The sequence below is a fragment of the Thrips palmi genome, unplaced genomic scaffold (assembly GCF_012932325.1).
Source record: "Thrips palmi isolate BJ-2018 unplaced genomic scaffold, TpBJ-2018v1 HiC_scaffold_6, whole genome shotgun sequence".
NCBI lineage: Eukaryota > Metazoa > Arthropoda > Insecta > Thysanoptera > Thripidae > Thrips > Thrips palmi.
In genome coordinates, this window is record NW_023144633.1 from 2380171 (window position 1) to 2391854 (window position 11684).

At 56.0% G+C, this 11684-nt stretch overlaps 3 protein-coding genes across 3 annotated transcripts; 2 read left to right on the plus strand and 1 right to left on the minus strand.

The window, feature by feature from the left end:
- Positions 1–59: 59 nt before the first annotated feature.
- On the plus strand, positions 60–1704 carry LOC117652074 (protein-lysine N-methyltransferase EEF2KMT). The gene is made up of 6 exons (XM_034396733.1): positions 60–235; positions 323–469; positions 547–726; positions 804–1173; positions 1259–1393; positions 1477–1704. The coding sequence occupies exons 1-6, from the start codon at positions 164–166 to the stop codon at positions 1581–1583; spliced, it is 1011 nt and encodes a 336-aa protein (XP_034252624.1). The 5' UTR covers positions 60–163; the 3' UTR covers positions 1584–1704.
- Positions 1705–1802: 98 nt separating this feature from the next.
- On the plus strand, positions 1803–4292 carry LOC117652077 (peptidyl-prolyl cis-trans isomerase 6). The gene is made up of 5 exons (XM_034396736.1): positions 1803–2247; positions 2348–2558; positions 3270–3389; positions 3673–3892; positions 3973–4292. Exons 1-5 carry the CDS (start codon positions 2200–2202, stop codon positions 4067–4069), a joined length of 696 nt encoding a protein of 231 aa, XP_034252627.1. The 5' UTR covers positions 1803–2199; the 3' UTR covers positions 4070–4292.
- A 108-nt stretch (positions 4293–4400) lies between these two features.
- On the minus strand, positions 4401–11116 carry LOC117651970. The gene is made up of 8 exons (XM_034396596.1): positions 11099–11116; positions 7714–8031; positions 7310–7628; positions 6168–6295; positions 5795–6097; positions 5589–5717; positions 5316–5516; positions 4401–5246 (listed from the first exon to the last, which is right to left on the minus strand). Exons 1-8 carry the CDS (start codon positions 11114–11116, stop codon positions 5010–5012), a joined length of 1653 nt encoding a protein of 550 aa, XP_034252487.1. The 3' UTR covers positions 4401–5009.
- Positions 11117–11684: the final 568 nt, after the last annotated feature.

The window sequence follows — 11684 nt, forward strand, 5'->3', positions numbered from 1 at the left end:
TGGCTCTCCTTATCCGGCCTTGGGCTCGTGGTATGAGAAATTAGTAGATACTTTTCTAGTGAAAGCAGACGCTCTAGCAGACAGCAAGTCGGAGCAGAACGTTCCCAGAGAAACAAGTGGTTTAGGGAAACATTGGCCTAAAAGACGCATTTTATCATCGAACATGTCTATCGCCATGCGGAAAATGAGTCAGCAGTTCCTGAGTGGAGTTTCTGTCAGCAAAATGGATTTCGCAGTGGGTACAATGTTTTAAAGAGACCATACTGGTCTGAGAGAAAACCTTTAACCTGTCAATAATCATGTCTGGCATGGTGTTTTTCAGGAAGTTATTTACGATCTTGCAAATTCATTCTTTGGTGAATCTAATCAAGATACTTTACTTTCTCTTACTGTTGATCATCCCCTAGTAGCAGAGTACCCTTTAAAAGTTGAATATCAACAAAGCTTTATGCGGAAACTTGTAAAGGAGGTGAGTTATTGTTTTCAAAATGAATTTGTTTACGTTTATTAAAACTGCGTGAGCTTATTTTCCTTTTTCCATTCCAGCTTGAAGCGAGAGGAGCTGAAATTTCAGGCCATATTTATGAACGCCTTGTGCAGCTTATTCAAACTAGGAATGGAGAAAAAGTTTTTCGGCATTTCATGCTTGATAATGGATCAGTCATTTCAGTCAGAGAAAGTATAAGCATAGTATCAAACGGTACTACAGGCCTTTACATTTGGCAGGTGAGATATTGTCTAGTCAATTTTAGGTCATTCATAATTTCATGTCTCTGATTTAACTATCTTTGAACTTCTTTCAGGCTGCACACGTTTTGATAAACTGGTGCTTTAAAAATAATGATATGTTAAAAAACTCCACTGTTCTTGAACTTGGAAGTGGTGTTGGGCTGTGTGGTATTGCTGTAAGTCTTTTATGTAACCCTTTGCGGTACATATTTTCGGACTGTCATCCTGCTGTTATGAATGCCTTGGTGGAGAATATTAAAATTAATTCAGGAATAGAAGGTTCTAATGACGATGCAAGCCTTGACTTACCTCCACTAAATGATAGAATTATGTGGTCTGGCAAATTAAGTGACAGCAATATAGCCATAGCCCATCTTCCTTGGGAAGACATTGTTGAACAACAGCTTGCACCTGCACTTGCTCCAAACTATGTGATTGCTTCTGGTATGTATGGGGTTTCTTTAAAGGAAAAATAGTTTAGAACAAAATTTTCCTTTTTTTTCTGAAATCAGTAATATTTTTTTTTCAGATGTGGTGTATGATCCTGGTCTATTTGACCCATTAGCCAAAACTGTGAAAGAATTCACTACCATAGGGAGCCAAGTTATTCTAGCATGCACAGAAAGAAATTCTGGAACATTACAAGAGTTTCTCAAAAAATTGGGTAGGTCCACATATTTCAATCTTTCAAGAGGATAATTTTGCTTTGGCTTGGCTTCACTATCATATTTTTTTTTTTGATTCCAGATTCTCTGTCACTGAAAGTGCAGGAAGATGCCATGCCTGAGGCCAGTATTATTCCTGTCTGTAATGACTGGATTGTGAAAATCTATAGGATTACAAACAATTATTAATTTTAAAAATTTCATTCCAAAAATCTTTGGCGTTTTTAATTTTATTAATTCTATTTTAATAAGAAATTCTTATGTACCTGGTTCTTCTAATTCATGAAATTACACTAAGCTATTCTCTGAAGTCTATCTCTACTGTCCTCCCTGACCAATCTCACTCACATCAACCGTTGAAGACTGAGATGGTGAAAATAAGAAAGGAGGAAACCGTCGACAACTGCAGTGACAGTACGCCCTCGCGATGATCCGACGCCTCAATCTCTCGCTGCAAATTCAGAGGACTCCATGCCTGCGACTGTGACAAAATCTTATTATTTGCCCATCCCCTTTTTCGCGTTGTGGAAATACCGCACTGAGCCATCCCCACCCCTGCGGCATACGGTGATCCGGTTACCACTCTTCGAAGGGGTGAAAGAGAGAGAGAAGAAGAGGGTGGGGGTGTAATCTCGTTTGGCCGCGCAGCTCTGCGCACCACCGAGTCCCCCAAGGCCCCCGCGGCGGCCAGGCGGCAGTGCATTGACTCTGCTAGGGCGAGTCCGTTCGCGTGTCCTCAACTGCGACACTGTGACACTGCGACGCCACCACTGGACAGAGGGTGCCGTGGGCCGCCGTCCCCGCCATGCACCGGCTGCTGGCCGCGCTGCTGCTGAGCCCTCTGCTCGCTCAAGTGAGTAGCTGCTGCTGGCACCCGTTGGGTTGCCTACCCCGCCGGCGCTCGACGGCCAGTGGCCGCTGAGGTTTTGACGCATTGGCGCGCGAGTGTGCAGGCCGAGGCGGCGGAGGTGCGCGTGACGGACCAGGTGTACTTCGACATCAGCATCGGCGGCGAGGATGCCGGCCGCATCGTCTTCGGGCTGTTCGGCGAGGTGGCGCCGCGCACCGTGCGCAACTTCGTGTCGCTGGCCACGGAGGGCGTGGGCGGCAAGACGTACCGCGGCTCGCCCTTCCACCGCGTCATTCGGAAGTTCATGGTGCAAGGTGAGGTCCCCGTCGTGCTTGCGGTCACGCTTGAGGGCGGTCGGGCAACGCTTTCGGTGCCGGCCGGCTTGAGTGCGCCGCGCCACGACGGCCAAACGACTTTCAGGAGACTCATGCCGAGAGTCGTTTTCATCGCGCTGCCTCTTTCGCGCCTGAGCGGGCGCCCCATGAGAGGCAGCGACAGCCTGCCCATTGGTCGCATCTCCGGCTGCGTCCGAGGAGGCCGACGCCGCGTCCGGGACTGCAGTGCAGCGCAGTGTACCCCCCGCGGTGTTGCGTCACTAATCAGACCCCCGACCAGTTCACACTAGAAGTCGCTGGACGCGCCAGACAGCCGTCCCGTCGCGACGGCAGTCCTTCCGGCGTCGTCGACAACGTTTCCATTATCTTTCCTTTTTTTCTGGAAAGAATGGAGCGGAGAAAGGTGTGAGCAGCCTCGACACGTGCTGGCTGTTCACACGCCGAGCCATGGCCAGCACGCCAGGCTGCGGATGCAGTACCTGCACTGTGAGCACTGTGCACGGTCGCATTGTTCATTGAACCCGTTTCAAGAGCAGACTGCAAGCGCAATGCCGCCACGCCGCGCCACGCTCCGGGAATGCCCGATGAGCCTCTTTCGTCAATAAGAAAGTTTTGGGCCCGTTTTCTGGTTTGGCGGACGTCGCGGACGTGTTGTTGACACGTTGTTGCGTCACGCCGCTTCCCTTCCAGGCGGCGACGTGGTCCACGGCGACGGCAGCGGCTCCGTCAGCATCTACGGGGACCACTTCGAGGACGAGTCCTTCGACATCCCGCATAACGCGCCCGGCATACTCAGCATGGCCAACGCAGGTCGGTGCTGCCGCACTCCTTGGGGTTCGCGACGCACAGTGGGCCAGAAGGCCGGTGGAGGCGCGGTCAAAATCCCGGACGCGTTTTGAGCTCCAGAGTCGCTAAATGGGACTCGAATCGAACGTGTGACCCCACCAATGGATTGCTCTCCGAACGAGGAATCCATTGGTGGGGTCACTCGTTCCGTTCGAGTCCTGTTTAGCGACTCTGGAGCTCAAAACGCGTCTAGAGTTTTGTCCGCCTCCACGCCTTGCAGTGTGTGACGCCCTGCCGCCCGTTCCAGGCAGGGACTCCTGCGGCTGCCAGTTCTTCATCACGACGATCGCGACGCCCTGGCTGGACGGCAAGCACACGGCCTTCGGCAAGGTGATCGACGGCCAGGACGTGGTGCACAAGATCGAGCTGCAGAAGACGGACTCGGGGGACCGGCCGCTGCAGCCCGTCGTGGTCCGGGACTGCGGCGCCCTCCCCACGCCGGAGCCCTTCTACATCTCCCACAAGTTGTAAGTGGTTTTTTCGCATCGAAATCCCTTGTGTGGTTTTTTTTTACTGATTCGCGACCGTGTTTGCTGTCCTCGTCCAGCATGTGGATGTGGGTGCGGAGCTCGTTCGTGCCACTGAGCTTCTCCATCTCCATCCTGGCCTTCTTCCAGTACATGCTGCGCAAGCTGGACAACTAGGACCCGCCGGCCGGGCCCTGGAGCCTGGACCGATTCCAGCGGCGGCCGCGGGAGACGCGGTACTCGCACCGAAAAGTGACCAAGCCTCTTTTTGGCAGTGTGGTGGGGGGCGGGGGGCGTGGCCGAGTACCCACTTCCGTTTACAGTGTGGGTCAGGACGGTCGGGATGAGACGCCCGCGGAGATCTGCAAGTTTCGGCCTTTCGTTTTATGACTGTCATTAGTGGAGCTGGGGCCCCGGTGGGGCGGGGCGGGGCGGGGCGGGGCGGGCGGCGTGTCCACACTGGCGCCGTGGTCAGACCGGCTATGATGTGTCGGGGGTCGTTCGACGGGAAATATCACTCCAGTGAAACTCTCGCGCTGGGCAGTTTCCTGTTTTATTTCCTCTTTTTTTAAAAAAAATAATAAAAAAATAAAATACACAAAAAAGAAACATCTCATTTAAAAGCGATAATAAATATTTTGACACACATTTCACTTGGATTCTTAAGTACAAACTGAAATGTAATACCACCAACTAGCTTTGGTCTAGGTCTTATTACATCTTCCTACTTATCATAAAAACAACAACAACTTAAATCAAACTACCAACTAGTCAACAAGTGATTTAAATAAAAATTTACGTTAACTACAATGGGCAAACAACAAAAGTCATACAGGCTATGGCCGCTTGTTTCAAATTTCAGAAGTTACAGGCATATTGACGGTCCAGAGAGATTATGCCGATTTCAAAACTAGTTTGCCAGAGCCAACAACGCCTCAATATCATTTTTAAAACAGAAAATCCTGGCAGTAGTACCGGTTTTCTTTCATGGCGCGGGGTCCTAGAGCTGACTAGGTTTCAAAATAGGTACAAAGTGACAGTCTCTGGTCGCCAGAACAAGGAATCACAGGCTTGTGGGCGACGAACAACACGGTGTTTCGGGCTTTCAAAACGTTTTTCAGTGTGCCGGCGCGGGGTGGGCGGCGTGGCTGGTGTACGAGATCTGCGCGTGGTAGCCGCCCTGGTCGGCCCAGTACTTGACGCTCTGCAGCCGGCCGTCGGGCAGCGTCACGAAGTACTCGCCCTTGGTCATCTTGCCATCGCGCGTCTCGGCGTGCCCGAAGTCGTTGCCGGCGTGCTGGTCGCGGACCCGGTACCCGAAGCGGTACTGGGACGCGTACTCCTCGGGGTGCTCCTGCAGAACGCGGTCAAGTCAGTCAGAGAACAGTCGAGTCACCCAGCCATTAAAACCGATTGTTTTTACCTTCTGGTCGTGGTAGAGGCCGCCCTGGTGAACGGGCTCGTGGATGACCTGCTTGGCGGGCAGTTCGACGTGGACCTCCGCCTGGGGCGGGGGGATCTTGACTTCTTCCTGGCGGTACACGTACACGGGCTGGTGGACCTCCTCCACGGTCACTTGCGGGGCGGCGACGGTGGAGATTACATGCTCATGCTGAATAGGAGCCTGAAGAAAAACATTTTCGTGTTATTTTGCGTTTAAATTTAAAGAAACGAGGAAGGCTTTAAGAGCACGCACGCCGATGATGTGCTGCTCCGGCGCGGGGTAGCTGTGCATGGCTTCCAGCGAGACGGGGGTCTCCGAGTCCACGGTCTGTTCGATGGGCGTGGCCTGCAGGTACTGGCTGTGGTCCAGCGACTGCAGAGTCTGCAAATGAAACCCTCGGTGTAGCAAACTGCATAAATGCGATTAAAAGTTCGAAAGTTGTTGGTTCTAAAGCCCACCTGGTAGGCTTCCTCCGGCTTGTAGCTGGCCACGGGCAGGGAGATGGTCTGGTACGAGTGCTGCGCGCCGGAGAGGGGTCCGGAGAGCTGCACGGGGTTGAACTTCTGCGACGACTGCAGGAGGTGCTGGGGCTCGATCTGCTTGGGCACGGAGACGCGCAGCGGCCCGTTGGGGGTCACCAGGGCCTCGGTGTGCTGGCCGGGGATCGGGGCGGGCGACGGCGTCGCCTTGGCGCCGAGGATCTGGCGGTCGGACTCCACCACGATGGGCTTGTTGGGCGGGGGGATGTCGTTCTGCTGTTCCTGGAGGACAAGGTCAGGTTCAACGCCGTGCCAGTGGCGGTGCCAAACCGAAGCGACTCTCGGCACTCACCTTGATGGGCTTCATGCCCTTGAGCTGGTGCTTCTCGTAGGGCGCCTGGTTGAAGTTGATGAGGGCTCCGTAGGGCTTGAGCGGCGTGGCGTGGTACACGGGGCGGTAGGCCGGACCCTGGCGCTTGGCTGGAACACAGGCAAAAAAGTGTCGTCTGCTGGGTGGCAAGGCAGGAAGGCGCCTGGGAGGTAGGCCGTCCCGTCGAGCAGCCGTGCGTTTGGTTGCCTACCCTGGACTCGACAGGCGCTCCGAGACAAGGGGTAACCAACTCAAGATTTTCATGTACACTGATTATATTTAGAGTATGATTAGATGTGATTTCTTTTGATTATTTTATTATTTATCACTGATTGTAGGAGGTTATTATGTTGGTTATTGGGAAATATTGGGGATTATTTGAGCGCCGACCTCGGAAAGCTGTTAAAGTGACGGAAATTCAATATTGGTGACTTTGGGCAGCCACTGCGACCAATTTAGTTGCGGTCATAGGCCTCCCTCGACGCCTTACTATTCTGAAGACCCTACTCTTTCATGCCCCGCCTCGGGAAGGCTTTGACCGCTGATAGTTTGGGAGCAGTGGTCTCGCAAAAATAGTCCAAGTGAATGAATTTCTGAAAATTACCGTTTTTGCCGACTTTGAGCGGTCACTGCATCCAATTTAGTTGCGGTCAAAGGCCTCCCTCGACGCCTTACTATTCTGAAGACCCTACTCTTTCATGCCCCGCCTCGGGAAGGCTTTGACCGCTGATAGTTTGGGAGCAGTGGTCTCGCAAAAATGGTCAAAAAGTGAATGAATTTCTGAAAATTACCGTTTTTGCTGACTTTGAGCGGTCACTGCATCCAATTTAGTTGCGGTCAAAGGCCTCCCTCGACGCCTTACTAATCTGAAGACCCTACTCTTATATGCCCCGCCTCGGGAAGGCTTTGACCGCTGATAGTTTGGGAGCAGTGGTCTCGCAAAAATGGTCAAAAGTGATTGAATCCCCGAAAGTATGATTGTCATTTCATTGGATGATGTTGATTATTTCACTGATTACCAACCAGACGTGCAATGATTATCCTGAGTCGTGTAACCCTTGCTCCTAGAGCTGTCACCGCCAGCGACTTTTGCGCCTCTTTCTTTCCTCGTCTTTGCTGCTTACCCTTGGCCAGCTCCTTGTCGAGCAGCTTGAGGGCCTGCTCGTCGGGGACGCCCAGCTTGCGCGTCTGCTCCAGGAAGGACTTGAGCGCTCTGACGTGCTCCTCGCGGCCGAGCGGCGCCTCCCTGGAGCCGGGCACGGGCTTGCCGGACTTGTGCAGCGCGGGGGCCTTCTTCTGGCGGGTCTGCGCCGTCACCGAGTCGGCGTAGGAGTAGGAGCCGCGGGTGGGGTAGGCGGACGACGCGGACGCCGCCATGGACGACGTCTTCCTCTCGGCCTGGGACGGCGTCGACGGCGTGGGCTGCCGCTCGGACCGCGCCTCCTGAGAGGGATTCCATGTACTGTCACCGCACCGCAAAAAAAAAGAGCAGCGGGGGATTCGAACCCGGGTCGGTTACGTGGCTTACCTGCGGCTGCGCTGGGGTCGCCTGCTGCGCGGGCTGGCCGTTCTTGGAGAAGCCCATGGGCGTGGCGGGGATGATGAAGCCGGGGTCGGGCAGGCGCCGCTTGTCGCGGACGTGGTCGGCGTCTTCCTCGGCGGCGGCCACGGCGTCTGCCTTGGCGGCCGCTTCCCCGGTCGCGGCGGGGACTCCGTCTCCGCTCGGCGAGATCGTCTTGGCGGCGTCGGCCGCGTCGGCCCCCCGCGGCGCGCCGCTCGAGTCGATCGATGCGGTCAGCACGTCGACCGCGCACAGCGCGCTCAGCGCCGCCACCAGCACGGCGAGCTGCAGGAAGGGAGACACGTGAAATGAGCGACGGTCTCGCGACGGTGTCGCGACATGCCCGTATCGGGGCACATCCGGGAACGGCGTTGTTTTCGGACTGCTCGTTGTCGGCCGCGCCTCGCCGCCTCGACGGGAAGCAGCCCTTCATGCCGTTGCCCCGGCGCGCCGAACCCGGGCCGAACCTGCCCGCCGACCCAGCCGGCCCTGCCCCGCCCCGCCTCGCCCGCGGCCAGGAAGTAGCGGACAGGGCGCGCAGGGATGCAACGTAACCTGTTTGGGGCAAGTGTGTACCCGCTTTTGCATCATCGGTGACATGTAAACCTCTCTGTCACACGCACACACACGCACGCGCGCATTTAAGGCATGCAGCAGTAATTGGCCCTTGGACATGACGGGTCGCGGAGTGGACGGTGCGGACGGTGCGGACACTCGGCCGGCCTAGTGAAAGTCGGCCCGAGACGTGTCACCGCTGCAGTGCTGCAGCCTCGCTAGGGCTTTTCATTTTTTAATACTTCGCAAGGGAAACGCAAGGCGCGGCCCTATGACGAGTGACAAGCAATCTCTCTCGCGCGCTGCGGAATCTATCTGCTTGCTTTTCCCCCGCCCCGGCGGCAGAGGCAAGCCTGCCCGGGCGGAAGCGTGTGGCGGCGACCTCTTCCACGAACACCTCGCCGACGCGCTGGCCACGGCGCCATCCTCGTCTCGTCCGTCCTCGTCGCACTCGTTGCCGCTGCATGTAATCACCGCCAGCTCGTTTTTGCAAAGGGCGGTCTTCGCCTGCGCCGAGCCAGCGCTGACTGCCTCCGAAGAGTCCTGTCTCTGTCGCGCGCATGGGGCGTCCCGTAAGGGTGCGAGAGAGACAGAGGGAGGCCAGGGGGAGGCTCCACACGGCGGCGAGGGTAGCGCGTCGTTGCGCAAGCGAGTGGATTATGGGTAGCATCGCAGGTGTGGTGTGGCGGTCTTTGCCTGCCGACTTTACGAGTTTTACGAGGGCGCGTTGCCTGGCGTGGCCATGCTTACCGGACTCGCCACACGTAACCCGCGCGGCCGGAACAACGCTTTACGATAGTGTGGGTTTCGAGTTTCGATATCTCGATCTGGGCGGCGTGGGCCAGCGCGAGGTGAGGGGCGCGGCCCACGAGGAGATGAGGTCGGCTGGACTGATACAGGAAGCCTGCAAATTTCAAGAAAAGCGAGAAAAAAGGCTTTTGTAACTGCGCACGTCGTAACGGACTGAGGGTGGCCGCGGTCCGGAACTTTGTTTATGCGTGTTACGTCATTCATGCACGGGGCCTTAATGACCGCCATTACACTGTTTCGGCGGCGCGAATCGAAGCAGCGCCGCGCTTCGGATGACAGCTTGGCAGCTGCGGCGGCCAGCTGTTGTCGAGGAACCCCCTGGCGCGAGGAGCCTGGCCTGGTTTACGGGCAGCCCCGTGGAGCAACAGCGTCAAACCAACCATTATGAATTTTTAAATATATTGTTTTCGCGTCTAGTTGGCTGTTTGCGTTTAAACGAGGACGATTCGCCCATTGACAGCAACGAGTCGCGAGAACGTCGCGTTTCCCGAGCCGCGCCGCCGCCAGCAGACTGATTTTCCGAGAGCCAGTCTCGTCGCTCTATCCCTCTCGCACTCATGGGGCGTCCCGTACAGGTGCGAGAGAGACAGAGCGACGAAACAGTCTGCCGCAGCGCGGCGCGTGGCGACCGCAACCGCGACATTCCCAGACCATTATCACGCCGCGCCGTCCGTCTCCCTCGCTCCGCCACGGGGCGGCCCGCGAGTGCGAGGGAGACAGAGCCCTGCCTCTTTCCGGGCGACTTCCCCTCCTTCCGGTGTCCCGAGCGCATCCTGACCGCCGGGCTGGCGAACCGGAAGTCGGCCGGATTATATTGCATCTTAATCGGGATGAGGATGTGCCGTGCGGGTCCCGGCCGGGCAGGCGGGCAGGCAGGCCAGGGGTCACGTGCTAGGCGCGCCTCTCCGCCGCGGCAGCGTCCGGCCGGCCGAACGGGCCTTCCCCGCCGGAGGAGCAGGAGGAAGATGAGGAGGAGGAGGCCCCTTCATAACAGTGCCGTGGCGTTCCCGCGCGCAGCGCCGCGGAGAGTTGCTCTCTTTTCTCATGCAAGCATCATTGCGCGCAGCATCACATACGCTACACGCCCGAAAACCGCCAGTGGAGGCACAAAGTTTGGTTCTGGATTCAAGTGAAGCCGAATTTTTCGCAGTTTGTTTGTTGTCCTGCATGTAATAGTTCGTTCCTTTTACTTTTTGGGTGGATTGCCTGTTAGACCCTGGACCACCCAAACTGTCGTCCCGTTCCAAAACCGACACCGCCGGCGCTCCTGCTCGACACTCCGGTCCACGCTCCCTTGTCCCGCCTCGGTTTTCTCTGCTAACAGCCCCGAGCTAACTATGCTGCCTGCCGGCCTGCCCGACTAGAATGCTTCTCTCCGCGCATGCCCGCCACGGCACGCCACGCCGGGCCGCTCCGCGCACCGAGCGGATGTCGCGACGGTGATCCCGGCTGACCGGACTGGTCGACATTTTCACTTTCCTGTCTGGCGGAGGATAACACGGACCGCCAATAACCTCAATCAAGCAAACCGACTGCGCGTAATAAGCTGCTGCCAATAACGTCGGTAATAAAGTTGCAGATGCGGGGGGTGCCTCATAGCCCCATACTCGTAAAAATGAATGTTAAAGTAACTAATCGAATGGACTTCAACTTATGGCCTTGTACGTTATCAGTCATTTTAACACGAAGAAGGAAACCAAATTAAGTTTAGTGTAGAAGGATGTCAGTGTATCTGTACAGAGGTCTCAATAATGGTCCAGCTGGTTTTGAGGGGTGTCGCTTGAGCAGTGGCACTCAGTGCTGTCACTGTCATGGTTATTGTCACTCTGCCTTTAACACATTTTTGAAAAAAGTTCTTTATACTCATTTTAAATTAAAATTAACTTAGTAAATGAAAATGTTGAATTTTTTTAAAATAAAAATTTAACTGTCTGTTTCCGCGCCTCCCATGGCCTTGTTTGAGATGAACCCAAGTGGTTGTTCTTACCTGCATGTATCTCGCCATCTCTGAGCCCAGTCGGCACAATGCACTGACACCGATGCACACACACGCACGCACACACTCACTGTCACGCACACTGGACCGGGTCGGGCGGCCGATCGCACTGTCCTCTCCGCGCGCTCAACGGTCACTGCAGGCCGGCGTCACGGGCAAACAATTTAAGACATCGCCAGAGCGGATCCAGTTCTGCAGTCCTCCGGCCGGCCGGCCGGCCTGCCCGCGGAGGAGCTGGCCAAGCGAGGGGGGAGGTTTCCCACCCCGCCCCCACCCCTGGCGCCGCCCCCACCCCAGCCCATCTCAACACGCCGTGTAGCAGTTTCTCTTTCTAGCCGCGGTTCGACTCCCGGTTCCGCGGGCCGCTGGACCATCGGCCTGCAGACTGATGCCGTTGTCTGTCTCTCTCGCACCCACACGGGACGCCCCATGAGAGCGAGAGAGACAGAGCGACGAAAGCGTCTCTCGGAATCAGTCTGCTGGCAGGGCCAGTGAGCAGGCGGGGCGGGTTCCCCGAACGACGAAGACGACCCACGTGCCCGAGGACGACGCGACACGCGTTGTTTTTTATCCCGCG